A 13,022-nucleotide genomic window follows, 5' to 3' on the forward strand; every position below is an offset into this window, starting at 1 on the left:
AATGGTAGATGGAATACAGGGTCAGGAAGTCTATGGTCATGTACTTTGGTAGAAGAAATGAAAGGGTTGACTATTTTCTAAATGGAGATAAAAACACACAAAAAAACTGAGGTTCAAAGGAACTTAGGAGTCCTTGTGCAGAAACCCCTCAAGGATACCTTCAAGAGGACTAAAATATAAAAGCAAGGATGTAATGCTGATACCTTATAAAGCACTGGTGAGGCCTCACTTGGAGTATGATGAGCAGGTTTGGGTCCCTTATCCTAGAAAGAATGTGCTGAAACTGGAGAGGTTTGAAAAGAGGTTCACAAAAATGATTCCAGGATTGAAAGGCTTGTCATCTGAAGAGCGTTTGATTGCTCTGGGCCTGTATTCACTAGAATTTGGAAGCATGAGGGGTGACTTCATTGAAACCTGTAGAATGGTAAAAGGTCTTGATAGAGTGGATGTGGAGAGGATGTTTCCTATGGTGGGAGAATCTAAGACCAGAGGACACAGCCTCAGAATAGAGGCAGGTCCTTTTAGAACAGAGAGGAGGAGGAATTTCTTTAGCCAGAGAATATTTAAGGTAGGGATGGAAAGGTTCTTGATTGGTCAGGGCATGAAGGGATCTGGGAAGAAGGCCGGAGGCTGGGAGGAAAATTGGGGTTGAGAGGAAAATTAGATCAGTCATGATGAATGATAGGGCAGTTGAATGAGCAGACCAGAGAGGGAGATGAAATTTATGCAGAGAAATGGGATTAGTATAGATGGGCAAGTGGATGCACTGGTTCAAAGGGCCTGTTTCTATGTTGTATGACTTGTTATGTACCCCTAGGGGTCATATTTTCTATGGACTATACCTTTAAAAAGAGAGAGAGAGTTGTTCAACATAAGTACCTTGTTATTAAGAGAGAGGGAGAGACGAAGACTGCTTTGAGATGGTGTTATGGTTTCTCTGCAGCATGTTTACACTTCAGCAAGGACACTGGCAGCTTTTGTGTTCTTACAGAGAGAGAAAGGAGGAGCTATTTGATGGACAGCTGGTGTTCAGCATGGTGAGATAAATAGAAGGTCAGCTGATAGACTGACAGACACATGGTTTTGGACACTGGATGAGCTTTGTTGTGCCCGCAGAAAGGTGGGTTTTTGGAGGATCAATCAGGAGAATCGATCAATGGCTCTCACAGTGAGGAAAAGGTGTGACCAGTGGGGAGTTATTCGTGTGTCCAACCCTTGCCTGGGTCGATAACTCCAGCACAGAAGATGGTCTCCTTGTTGTGGTCACATTCGGTGACTTTAAAGGAAGTTTGCAGAGGGGAGAGGAAGGTTTGAAAGAGAAGAGACCTAGTGACAAAGAGGTCACTGTTTGGACTCTCTCTAAGTAGCCCATGAGGGTGAGTTTGAGTTCCATTCAAATACGAAGGTGTGACTATCACGTAGTTAATCCACAGGAGTGGGTTCTCTGGTGAGGGGAGAACCTTTGCGAATAATACTTGTGTGATACCCTTGTTTGGGTGTGGTAGTTCACTGAAGAAAGGTACCCCTGTGGCAAATCACTGTTGGAGTTATTTCCTATGTCATGGAACTAGATAAGTGGATAACACGTTGTGTGATTGGGGTTGGTTCCCTGGAATAGGGTCCCCCTAGTGATAAGCTACTGTTGGTGATAATCCATATGTGGATTCTGTTTGAGTATCCTGTGGCCACCACTTTGGAATGACCCGTAGCTGAATTCGGGTGTGGTACCACTTGTGTTGAAAGGATATTCGTTGAAGATCACTGTCGGTTCGTGTGTGGAGTGGAACAACTTCGGAGATAAAACCTACTACTATTGTTATTTTGTATTGCTGTAGTGGAATCTGTGGAATGTCGATGTAATTGCCTTCTCTCGACATTTACCCTGGGTTACAAATATCTCTCTCTCATTATCTATTCCATGGATGAACTGAACTTTCATACTTTACCATCTCAAGACTCTAAGCCTTGTTTCCCCCATGCTCAGTAGTTTGGGAGTTATATGTGCACACACATAAATACACATAACACTTTTAACCTGTTTGATTTATCTGGTTATATTTTACTGTATTGCGTAGTTACTAATAAATATCATTAGTTAATAGCGATATTGGACTCCAAAGTGTTTTCCATTTCTGCTGGATCTTTAACCCATCACGGCGTACGTGACAGACTTAATAACTCATTGCAGGGTTTAAACTAGACCTTAAAGCTAATTGGAATCAGAATCAGTTTAGTATCACTGACATACGTTGTGAAATTTTGCAGCAGCAGTACATAGCAATACATAATATTTTTAAAAACGTATAAATTACATAACAAACATAGTTTGAAAAAGTTAAATTAAATAAATATTGCAAACAGAAAGAGAAAAAAATTCAGGTAGTATACATGGGTTGATTGGCCATCAGAAATCTAAAGACAATGGGGAAGAAGCTGTTTCTGAAACTTTGAGTGTGTGCCTTCAGGCTCCTATACCTCCTCCTTGATGGCAGCAATGAGAAGAGGGGAAGCATGAGATAACATAAAACTGCAGGTCTCAAGGCCCGGAAGGGATTTACGTTGAAGATGTTGCGGTACTAGTGTCAGAGTGGGGAGCTGGTCCTGGGGGGTATCAGTGTCAGGGTGGGTCACTGGTCCCTGAGGTACCAGTGTCAGGGTGGGTCGTTAGTGTCTGAGGTATTAGTGTCAGGGTTGGTTGCTGGTAGCAGTATACATTCCACCAAAGGCCAATGTCAATCAGACTTTAGATAATCTGAGCAATGGGATCAACATGCACGAAACAGTGCACCCTAAAAGCCTTCACCGTCATTTTGGGAGATTTTAACCAGGCCAGTCTGAAAAATATTACTAAACAATTACCATCAACAGATCACTTGCAATACTAGAGGAAACAATACACTGGACCATTGCTACCCCACCATCAGAAATGCCTACCGTGCTATTCCACGCTCTCACTTCTGGAAGTCTGATCACCTGGCTGTACTTCTACTCTCTGAGTATAGGCAGAGACTGAAGACTGCAGCACCAGCAGTGAGGACCAAGAAGGTATGGACAGGGGAAGCACAGTAGCGCCTACATGACAGCTTTGAATTGGTGGACTGGACTGGACTTATTCAAGGATTCATCTTCTAACCTGAATGAGTATGCTTTGCTTCAGTATTCACTATGGAAGAGGACTTTGGCAATTGTAGGGATGACTTACAGTGGACTGAAAAGCTTGAGCATATAGACATTAAGGAGGAGGATGTGCTGGAGCTTTTGGAAAACATCAAATTCGATAAGTCTCCGGGACCAGACAAGATATACTCCAGGCTACTGTGGGAGGCGAGGGAGGAGATTGTTGATCCTCTGGCAATGATTTTTGCATCAGTGGGGACAGGAGAGGTTCTGGAAGATTGGAGGGTTGCAGATGTTGTTTCCTTATTCAAGAAAGGAAGAGAGATAGCCCAGGATATTATAAACCAGTGAGTCTTACTACAGTGGTTGATGGAGAAGATCCTGAGAGGCAGGATTTATGAACATTTTGAGAGGCATAATATAATTAAGAAGAGCCAGCATGGCTTTGTCAAAGGCAGGTTGTGCCTTACGAGCCTGATTTAATTTTTTGAGGATGTGACTAAACACATTGATGCAGGTAGAGCAGTAGATGTAAAGTATATGGATTTAAGCAAGGCATTTGATAAGGTACTCCATGTAAGGCTTATTGAGAAAGTAAGGAGGCATGGGATCCAAGGGGACATTGCTTTGTGGATCCAGAATTGGCTTGTCCACAGAAGGCAAAGAGTGGTTGCAGACGGGTCATATTCTGCATGGAGGCCGGTGACCAGTGGTGTGCCTCAGGGATCTGTTCTGAGACCCCTACTCTTCGTGATTTTTATAAATGACCTTGATGAGGAAGTGGAGGGATGGGTTAGTAAGTTTGCTGATGACACAAAGGTTGGGGGTGTTGTGGATAGTGTGGAGGGCTGTCAGAGGTTACAGCGGGACATTGATAGGATGCAAAACTGGGCTGAGAAGTGGCAGATGGAGTTCAACCCAAATAAGTGTGAGGTGGTTCATTTTGGTAGGTCAAGTATGATGGAGGAATATAGTATTAATAGTAACTCTTGGCAGTGTGGAGGGTCAGAGGGATCTTGGGGTCTGAGTCCATAGGACACTCAAATCTGCTGCACAGGTTGTCTCTGTGGTTAAGAAGGCATACGGTACATTGGCCGTGGGATTGAGTTTAAGAGCTGAGAGGTAATATTACAGCTGTATGGGACCCTGGTCAGACCCCACTTGGAGTACTGTGCTCAGTTCTGGTCACCTCACTACAGGAAGGATGTGGAAACCATAGAAAGAGTGCAGAGGAGATTTACAAGGATTTTGCCTGGATTGGGGAGCATGCCTTCTGAGAATAGGTTGAATGAACTTGGCGTTTTCTCCTTGGAGCGGTGGAGGATGAGAGGTGACCTGATAGAGGTGTATAAGATGATGAGAGGCATTGATCATGTGGATAGTCAGAGGCTTTTTCCCAGGGCTGAAATGGCTAACACGAGAAGGCACAGTTTTAAGGCGCTTGGAAGTAGGTACAGAGGAGATGTCAGGGGTAATTTTTTTTGTGCAGGGAGTGGTGAGTGGGGGGGGATGGGCTGCCGGCGACGGTGGTGGAGGCAGAAACGATAGGGTCTTTCAAGAGACTCCTGGACAGGTACATGGAGCTTAAAAAAAATAGAGGGCTATGGTTAACCCTAGGTAATTTCTAAAATAAGTACTTGTTCAGCACAGCATTGTGGGCCGAAGGGCCTGTACTGTGCTGCAGGCTTTCTATGTTTTTATGATTTGTGGAGGCTATCTGAAAGGTGAAGAGACAATTTCGAATGAGGTTGGAGGCGACATCGGATATACGACATCTCTGGCAGGGTTTGCAAGACATCACTTCCTACAAAGCGAAGCCCAACAGCATGAATGGCAGTGATGCTTCACTACCAGATGAACTCAACACCTTCTATGTCCGCCTTGAATAGGAGAATATAACTACAGCTGTGAAAATTCCTGCTGCACCTGATGACCCTGTGAACTCTGTCTCAGAGGCCGATGTTAAGCTGTCTTTAAAGAGAGTGAACCCTCGCAAGGCAGAAGGTGCCGATGGAGTACCTGGTAAGGCTCTGAAAACCTGTGCCAACCAGCTGGCGGGGATATTCAAGGACATTTCCAACCTCTCACTGCTATGGGTGGAAGTTCCCACTTGCTTCAAAAAGGCAACAATTATACCAGTGCCTAAGAAGAATAATGTGCAGGGTAAGATGAAGGAACACATACCAATCTTTGTAGAGGGATAAGAAGTGGAGAGAGTGAGCAGTTTCAAGTTCCTTGGTGTCAAGATCTCTGAGGATCTAACTGGTTCCAACATATAGATGCAATTATAAAGAAGGCAAGACAGCAGCTATATTCATTAGGAGTCTGAAGAGATTTAGCATGTCAACAAATACACTCAAAAACTTCTATAGATGTACCGTGGAGAACATTCTGACAGGCTGTATCACTGTCTGGTATTTGGGGGCTACTGAACAGGATCGAAAGAAGCTGGCTGCAGCAGCTTGTAAATCTAGTCAGCTCCATCTTGGGCACTAGCCTACAAAGTACCCAGGACATCGGAGAGGTGCCTCAGAAAGGCAGCATCCATTATTAAGGACCTCCAGCACCCAGGGCATGCCCTTTTCTCACTGTTACCATCAGGTAGGAGATATAGAAGCCTGAAGGCACACACTCAGCGATTCAGGAACAGCTTCTTCCCATCTACCATCCGATTCCTGAATGGACATTGAACCCTTGGACACAATCTCACTTTTTTAATATATATTATTTGTTTTTTGCATGATTTTTAATCTATTCAATATACATTTAATATATGATTTATTATTATTTTATTTTGTTTTTTTCTTCTATTTTATGTATTGCATTGAACTGCTGCTGCTAAATTAACAAATTTCATGTCACATGCTTGTGATAATAAACCCGATTCTGATTCTGGTGCCTGAGGTACTGGTGTCAGGGGGAGGAACTGGTCCTGAGGTACTGGTGTCAGGGGGAGGAACTGGTCCTGGGGTACCAGTGTCAGGGGGAGGAACTGGTCCTGAGGTACTGGTGTCAGGGGGAGGAACTGGTCCTGAGGTACTGGTGTCAGGGTGAGGAACTGGTCCTGGGGTAACAGTGTCAGGGTGGATCACCCAAAGTATAGCTCTCCTCTGAAATGCCCTAACCTGTTTTCACTTGCAGGCTGGTGCTTTTCCCACAACGGCTCTGTCTCACTGTTGACTGTTGAAGCACACCTGCCAGTCAGCTGGTCACCACGAGTGCTAGGCACCTCCTGACGTCCCCTCTCCATGCTGCAGCCTCGAGCCACAGACATTTCCTCTTGTTCACTGACGGTCATTCTGCTCTCTGGCCTTAGTTTTCTTCTCTTCTTCTGCACTCTGGTTTCCACATGTGTTGCAGTTGGCTGCTCAAGGGCACAACTGGAATCTTTTCCTGGAATCTTTGAGGAGTTGACAGAGCCTTTACGTAGATGCCTAAGCAGCATGCTTTTCCCCGTACAGTCACTGCATTTGATAGACAACATAGTACGATCAGAGATGTCAATATGGCCCATGGCTCATCACACAAAATGCTGAAGGAACTCAGCAGGAGGGGAATAAACAGTCAACATTTCAGTCCGTAACTCTCTGCATCCTCTTCCATTATTCACTTCAGAGAAAAGTCAGATACCCTGGGCCTAACTGTAAGCACAGACAAGGTGGTGCTCCTCCCTGCCCTGTTGTGACCCAACAAGACAGATCTGTCCCTTGTACAGGCTCATGGTGAGATGGAAAACAGTCACCTTCATCTTTTGGTGGAATTGCAAAAAGATCAATATTGACATGAAGGATCCCGGTGAAGGGTCTTGGCTTGAAACATTGACTGTTTATTCCCCTCCGTCAATGCCAGCTGACCTGCTGAGGTCCTCTGGCATTTTGTGCGTGTTGTTCAAGATTTCCAGCATCTGCAGAATCGCTTGTGTTTACAAGTCAGCTCATCATTCTCCAAGACAAAAGAGAATGCAGACGCTTGAATCTGGAAGAAGTCATTGTTCCTGATTTGTCCTACACACCAATGTATAGTTGGCTTTCCGCTCGTGCCCTGTTCTCATTGCTGCCATCAGGGATGAGGTACAGGAGCCTGAAGACACATACTCAGTAGCTTCTTCCCCTCCACCATCAAATTTCTGTATGGAGAACCAATCCATGAACATTACCTCTCTATATCTTACTCTCTTTTTGCACTACTTATTTAATTTATTTTTATATGTATACCTCTTATTATTCATTCTCTATCCATGACCATGATTAAAGAATAACGTAACTTCTCTCGGTACGAAACTCAGTGTGTTGCAGGGCTACATTCATTCCACACTAACATATGGAAGTGAATGTTGGACAATATCAAAGCAAAATGAGGGAAGACTCCAAGCTGCAGAGATGTGGTTTTTGAGAAAATTAATAAAAATATCATGAGGAAGTGTTGTGAAAAGCTGGAATAAGAAGAGAGCTGATATCACCAACCAGGAAACAGCAGCTGGAGCTTCCGAGACATGTAGGAAAGAGAAGCTCGAATATCTTACAATGACAGGAAAAATCAGCAGCCAGATGTCGTGGTCTATGTAGGGACCAATGACGTGGGTAGGAAGAGTGAGGAGGTTCTGAAAAGTAAGTTCAGGGAGTTAGGCGCCAAGTTAAAGGACAGGACTTCCAGGAGAGCAATCTCAAGATTGCTACCAGTGCCACGTGCAGGCGGATTTAGAAATAGTAAGATAGCGCAGATCAACAGGTGGCTGAAGACATGGTGCAGGAGGGAGGGCTTCAGATTTATAGATAATTGGGCAGTTTTCCAGGGAAGGTGGGACCTGTTCCAGCGGGACGGTTTACATCTGAACTGGAGGGGTACAAATATTCTTGCAGGTAGGTTTGCTAGAGAGGCTCCGGTGGATTTAAACTAGATACAAGGGGGGAGGGGAACAAGAGTGTAGGAACAGATGTAGGGGAGGGGGAGAAAAAGAAAATAGTAAAGTTGTTTGCAATGTTAGTGATAAACAGAGAGTAAGAAGTGGAAAATTTCTTAAATGCATTAATTTTAATGCTAGGAGCATTGTAAGAAAGGTGGATGAGCTTAAAGCATGGATTGATACCTGGAAGTATGATGTGGTAGCTATTAGTGAAACATGGTTACAGGAGGGGTGTGATTGGCAACTAAATATTCCTGGATTTAATTGCTTCAGGTGTGATAGAATCCGAAGGACAAGACAGGGAGGTGTTGCATTGCTTGTCAGAGAAAATATTACAGTGGTGCTCTGGCAGGATAGATTACAGGGCTTGCCCAGGGAGGTTATTTGGGTGGAATTGAGGAATGGGAAAGGTGTAGTGACGCTTACAGGGGTTTATTATAGACCACCAAATGGGGATCGAGAATTGGAGGAGCAAATTTGTAAGGAGATGGCAGATATTTGTAGTAAAGACAAGGTTGTGATTGTGGGAGATTTTAATTTTCCACACGTAGACTGGGAAGCCCATACTGTAAAAGGGCTGGATGGCTTGGAGTTTGTAAGATGTGTGCAGGATAGCTTTTGCAGCAATACACAGAGGTACCAACTAGAGAAAGGGCAGTGTTGGATCTCCTGTTAGGGAATGAGGTAGGTCAGGTGATGGAGGTTTGTGTTGGGGAGCACTTCAGGTCCAGTGATCACAATGCCATTAGTTTCAATATAATTATGGAGAAGGATAGGTCTGGACCCAGGGTTGAGATTTTTGATTGGAGTAAGGCTAACTTTGAGGAGATGCGAAAGATTTAGAAGGAGTGGATTGGGACAATTTGTTTTATGGGAAGGATGTAATAGAGAAATGGAGGTCATTTAAGGGTGAAATATTGAGAGTACAGAATCTTTACGTTCCTGTTAGGTTGAAAGGAAAGATTAAAAATTTGAGAGAGCCACGGTTTTCAAAGGATATTGGAAACCTGGTTTGGAAAAAGAGAGATATCTACAATAAATACAGGCAGCATGGAGTAAATGAGGTGCTCAAGGAATATAAAGAATGTAAAAAGAATCTTAAGAAAGAAATTAGAAAAGCTAAAAGAAGATATCAGGCTGCTTTGGTAAGTAAGGTGAAAATAAATCCCAAGGGTTTCTGCGGTTATATTAATAGCAAAAGGATAGTGAGGGATAAAATTGGTCCCTTAGAGAATCAGAGTGGACAGCTATGTGTGGAGCCAAAAGAGATGGGGGAGATTCTGAACAATTTCTTTTCTTCGGTATTCACCAAAGAGAAGGATATTGAATTGTGTAAGATAAGGGAAACAGGTAGGGAAGTTATGGAAACTATGATGACTAAAGAAGAGGAAGTACTGGAGCTTTTAAGGAATATAAAGTTGGATAAGTCTCCGGGTCCTGACAAGATATTCTCTAGGACCTTGAGGGAAGTTAGTGTGGAAATAGCAGGGGCTCTGACAGAAATATTTCAAATGTCATTAGAACCGGGGATGGTGCCGGAGGATTGGCGTATTGCTCATGTTGTTCCATTGTTTAAAGAAGGGTTCTAAGACTAAACCTAGCAATTATCGGCCTGTGAGTTTGACGTCAGTGGTGGGCAAATTCTTAGAGATAGTATATATAATTATCTGGATAGACAGGGTCTGATTAGGAATAGTCAACTTGGATTTGTACGTGGAAGGTCAGGTTTGACAAATCTTATTGAATTTTTTGAAGAGGTTACTAGGGAAGTTGATGACGGTAAAGCGGTGGATGTTGTCTATATGGACTTCAGTAAGGCCTTTGACAAGGTCCCACATGGAAGGTTGGTTAGGAAGGTTCAATCGTTAGGTATTAATATTGAAGTAGTAAAATGGATTCAGCAGTAGCTGGATGGGAGACGCCAGAGAGTGCTGGTAGATAACTGTTTGTCAGATTGGAGGCTGGTGACTAGTGGTGTGCCTCAGGTATCTGTACTGGGTCCAATGTTATTTGTCATATACATTAATGATCTGGATGATGGGGTGGTAAATTGGATGAGTAAGTATGCAGATGATACTAAGATAGGTGGAGTTGTGGATAATGAAGTAGGTTTTCTAAGCTTGCAGAGAGATTTAGGCCAGTTAGAAGAGTGGGCTGAAAGATGGCAGATGGAGTTTAATGCTGATAAATGTGAGGTGCTACATTTTGTTAGGACTAATCAAAATAGGACATACATGGTAAATGGTAAGGCATTGAAGAATGCAGTAGAACAAAGGGATCTAGGAATAATGGTGCATAGTTCCCTGAAGGTGGAATCTCATGTGGATAGGGTGGTGGAGAAAGCTTTTGGTATGCTGGCCTTTATTAATCAGAGCATTGAGTATAGGAGTTGGGATGTAATGCTGAAATTGTACAAGGCATTGGTGAGGCCAAATTTGGAGTATTGTGTACAGTTTTGGTCACCGAATTATAGGAAAGATGTCAACAAATTAGAGAGAGTACAGAGAAGATTTACTAGAATGTTACCTGGGTTTCATCACCTAAGCTACAGGGAAAGGTTGAACAAGTTGGGTCTTTATTCTTTGGAGCATAGAAGGTTGAGGGGGGACTTGACAGAGGTATTTAAAATTATGAGGGGGATTGATAGAGTTGATGTGGATAGGCTTTTTCCATTGAGAGTGGGGGAGATTCAAACAAGAGGACATGAGTTGAGAGTTAAACATAGACATAGAAACATAGAAAATAGGTGCAGGAGTAGGCCATTCGGCCCTTCGAGCCTGCACCGCCATTTATTATGATCATGGCTGATCATCCAACTCAGAACCCCGCCCCAGCATTCTCTCCATACCCCCTGACCCCCGTAGCCACAAGGGCCATATCTAACTCCCTCTTAAATATAGCCAATGAACTGGCCTCAACTGTTTCCTGTGGCAAGAATTCCACAGATTCACCACTCTCTGTGTGAAGAAGTTTTTCCTAATCTCGGTCCTAAAAGGCTTCCCCTCTATCCTCAAACTGCGGCCCCTCGTTCTGGACTTCCCCAACATCGGGAACAATCTTCCTGCATCTAGCCTGTCCAATCCCTTTAGGATTTTATACGTTTCAATCAGATCCCCCCTCAATCTTCTAAATTCCAACGAGTACAAGCCCAGTTCATCCAGTCTTTCTTCATATGAAAGTCCTGCCATCCCAGGAATCAATCTGGTGAACCTTCTTTGTACTCCCTCTATGGCAAGGATGTCTTTCCTCAGATTAAGGGACCAAAACTGCACACAATACTCCAGGTGTGGTCTCACCAAGGCCTTGTACAACTGCAGTAGTACCTCCCTGCTCCTGTACTCGAATCCTCTCGCTATAAATGCCAGCATACCATTCGCCTTTTTCACCGCCTGCTGTACCTGCATGCCCACTTTCAATGACTGGTGTATAATGACACCCAGGTCTCGTTGCACCTCCCCTTTTCCTAATCGGCCACCATTCAGATAATAATCTGTTTTCCTATTTTTGCCACCAAAGTGGACAACTTCACATTTATCCACATTAAATTGCATCTGCCATGAATTTGCCCACTCACCCAACCTATCCAAGTCACCCTGCATCCTCTTAGCATCCTCCTCACAGCTAACACTGCCACCCAGCTTCGTGTCATCTGCAAACTTGGAGATGCTGCATTTAATTCCCTCATCCAAGTCATTAATATATATTGTAAACAACTGGGGTCCCAGCACTGAGCCTTGCGGTACCCCACTAGTCACCGCCTGCCATTCTGAAAAGGTCCCGTTTATTCCCGCTCTTTGCTTCCTGTCTACTAACCAATTCTCCACCCACACCAATACCTTACCCCCAATACTGTGTGCTTTAAGTTTGCACACTAATCTCCTGTGTGGGACCTTGTCAAAAGCCTTTTGAAAATCCAAATATACCACATCCACTGGTTCTCCCCTATCCACTCTACTAGTTGCATCCTCAAAAAATTCTATGAGATTCGTCAGACATGATTTTCCTTTCACAAATCCATGCTGACTTTGTCCGATCATTTCACCGCTTTTCAAATGCGCTGTTATCACATCCTTGATAACTGACTCCAGCAGTTTCCCCACCACCGACGTTAGGCTAACCGGTCTATAATTTCCCGGTTTCTCTCTCCCTCCTTTTTTAAAAAGTGGAGTTACATTAGCCACCCTCCAATCCTCAGGAACTAGTTCAGAATCTAACGAGTTTTGAAAAATTATCACTAATGCATCCACTATTTCTTGGGCTACTTCCTTAAGCACTCTAGGATGCAGACCATCTGGCCCTGGGGATTTATCTGCCTTCAATCCCTTCAATTTATCTAACACCACTTCCCTACTAACATGTATTTCGCTCAGTTCCTCCATCTCACTGGACCCTCTGTTCCCTACTATTTCTGGAAGATTATTTATGTCCTCCTTAGTGAAGACAGAACCAAAGTAATTATTCAATTGGTCTGCCATGTCCTTGCTCCCCATAATCAATTCACCTGTTTCTGTCTGCAGGGGACCTACATTTGTCTTTACCAGTCTTTTCCTTTTTACATATCTATAAAAGCTTTTACAGTCCGTTTTTATGTTCCCTGCCAGTTTTCTCTCATAATCTTTTCTCCCCTTCCTAATTAAGCCCTTTGTCCTCCTCTGCTGAACTCTGAATTTCTCCCAGTCCTCAGGTGAGCCACTTTCTCTGGCTAATTTGTATGCTAATTTGTAAAGGGCAAAAGTTTAGGGGTAACATGAGGGGGAACTTTTTTACTCAGAGGGTGGTACCTGTGTGGAATGAGCTTCCAGCAGAAGTGGTTGAGGCAGGTTCAATGTTGTCGTTTAAAGTTAAATTGGATGGATATATGGACAGGAAAGGAATGGAAGGTTATGGGCTGAGTGCAGGTCGGTGGGACTAGGTGAGAGTAAGAGTTCAGCATGGACTAGAAGGGCCAAGATGGCCTGTTTCCATGCTGTAATTGTTATATGGTTATAAATTGATGAAAGAA

The 13,022-nt window shown here is 43.7% G+C and overlaps 1 protein-coding gene across 4 annotated transcripts in view; it reads right to left on the reverse strand.

The window, feature by feature from the left end:
* LOC140203249 (dynein axonemal assembly factor 8) overlaps nucleotides 1–13,022 on the reverse strand; it is a 164,191-nt gene that overhangs the window by 108,741 nt on the left and 42,428 nt on the right. For 2 of the 4 annotated variants that reach the window (XM_072269259.1, XM_072269260.1), the window contains exon 9: nucleotides 6,243–6,581. The exons of 1 other annotated variant lie outside the window; for it this stretch is intronic. In XM_072269259.1, coding sequence (XP_072125360.1) covers nucleotides 6,243–6,581 — 339 coding nt within the window. The remainder of the gene's footprint in view (nucleotides 1–6,242; nucleotides 6,582–13,022) is intronic. One more of the 4 variants, XM_072269261.1, reaches the window with a different exon arrangement.

This window comes from Mobula birostris, chromosome 9 (genome assembly GCF_030028105.1).
Source record: "Mobula birostris isolate sMobBir1 chromosome 9, sMobBir1.hap1, whole genome shotgun sequence".
NCBI lineage: Eukaryota > Metazoa > Chordata > Chondrichthyes > Myliobatiformes > Myliobatidae > Mobula > Mobula birostris.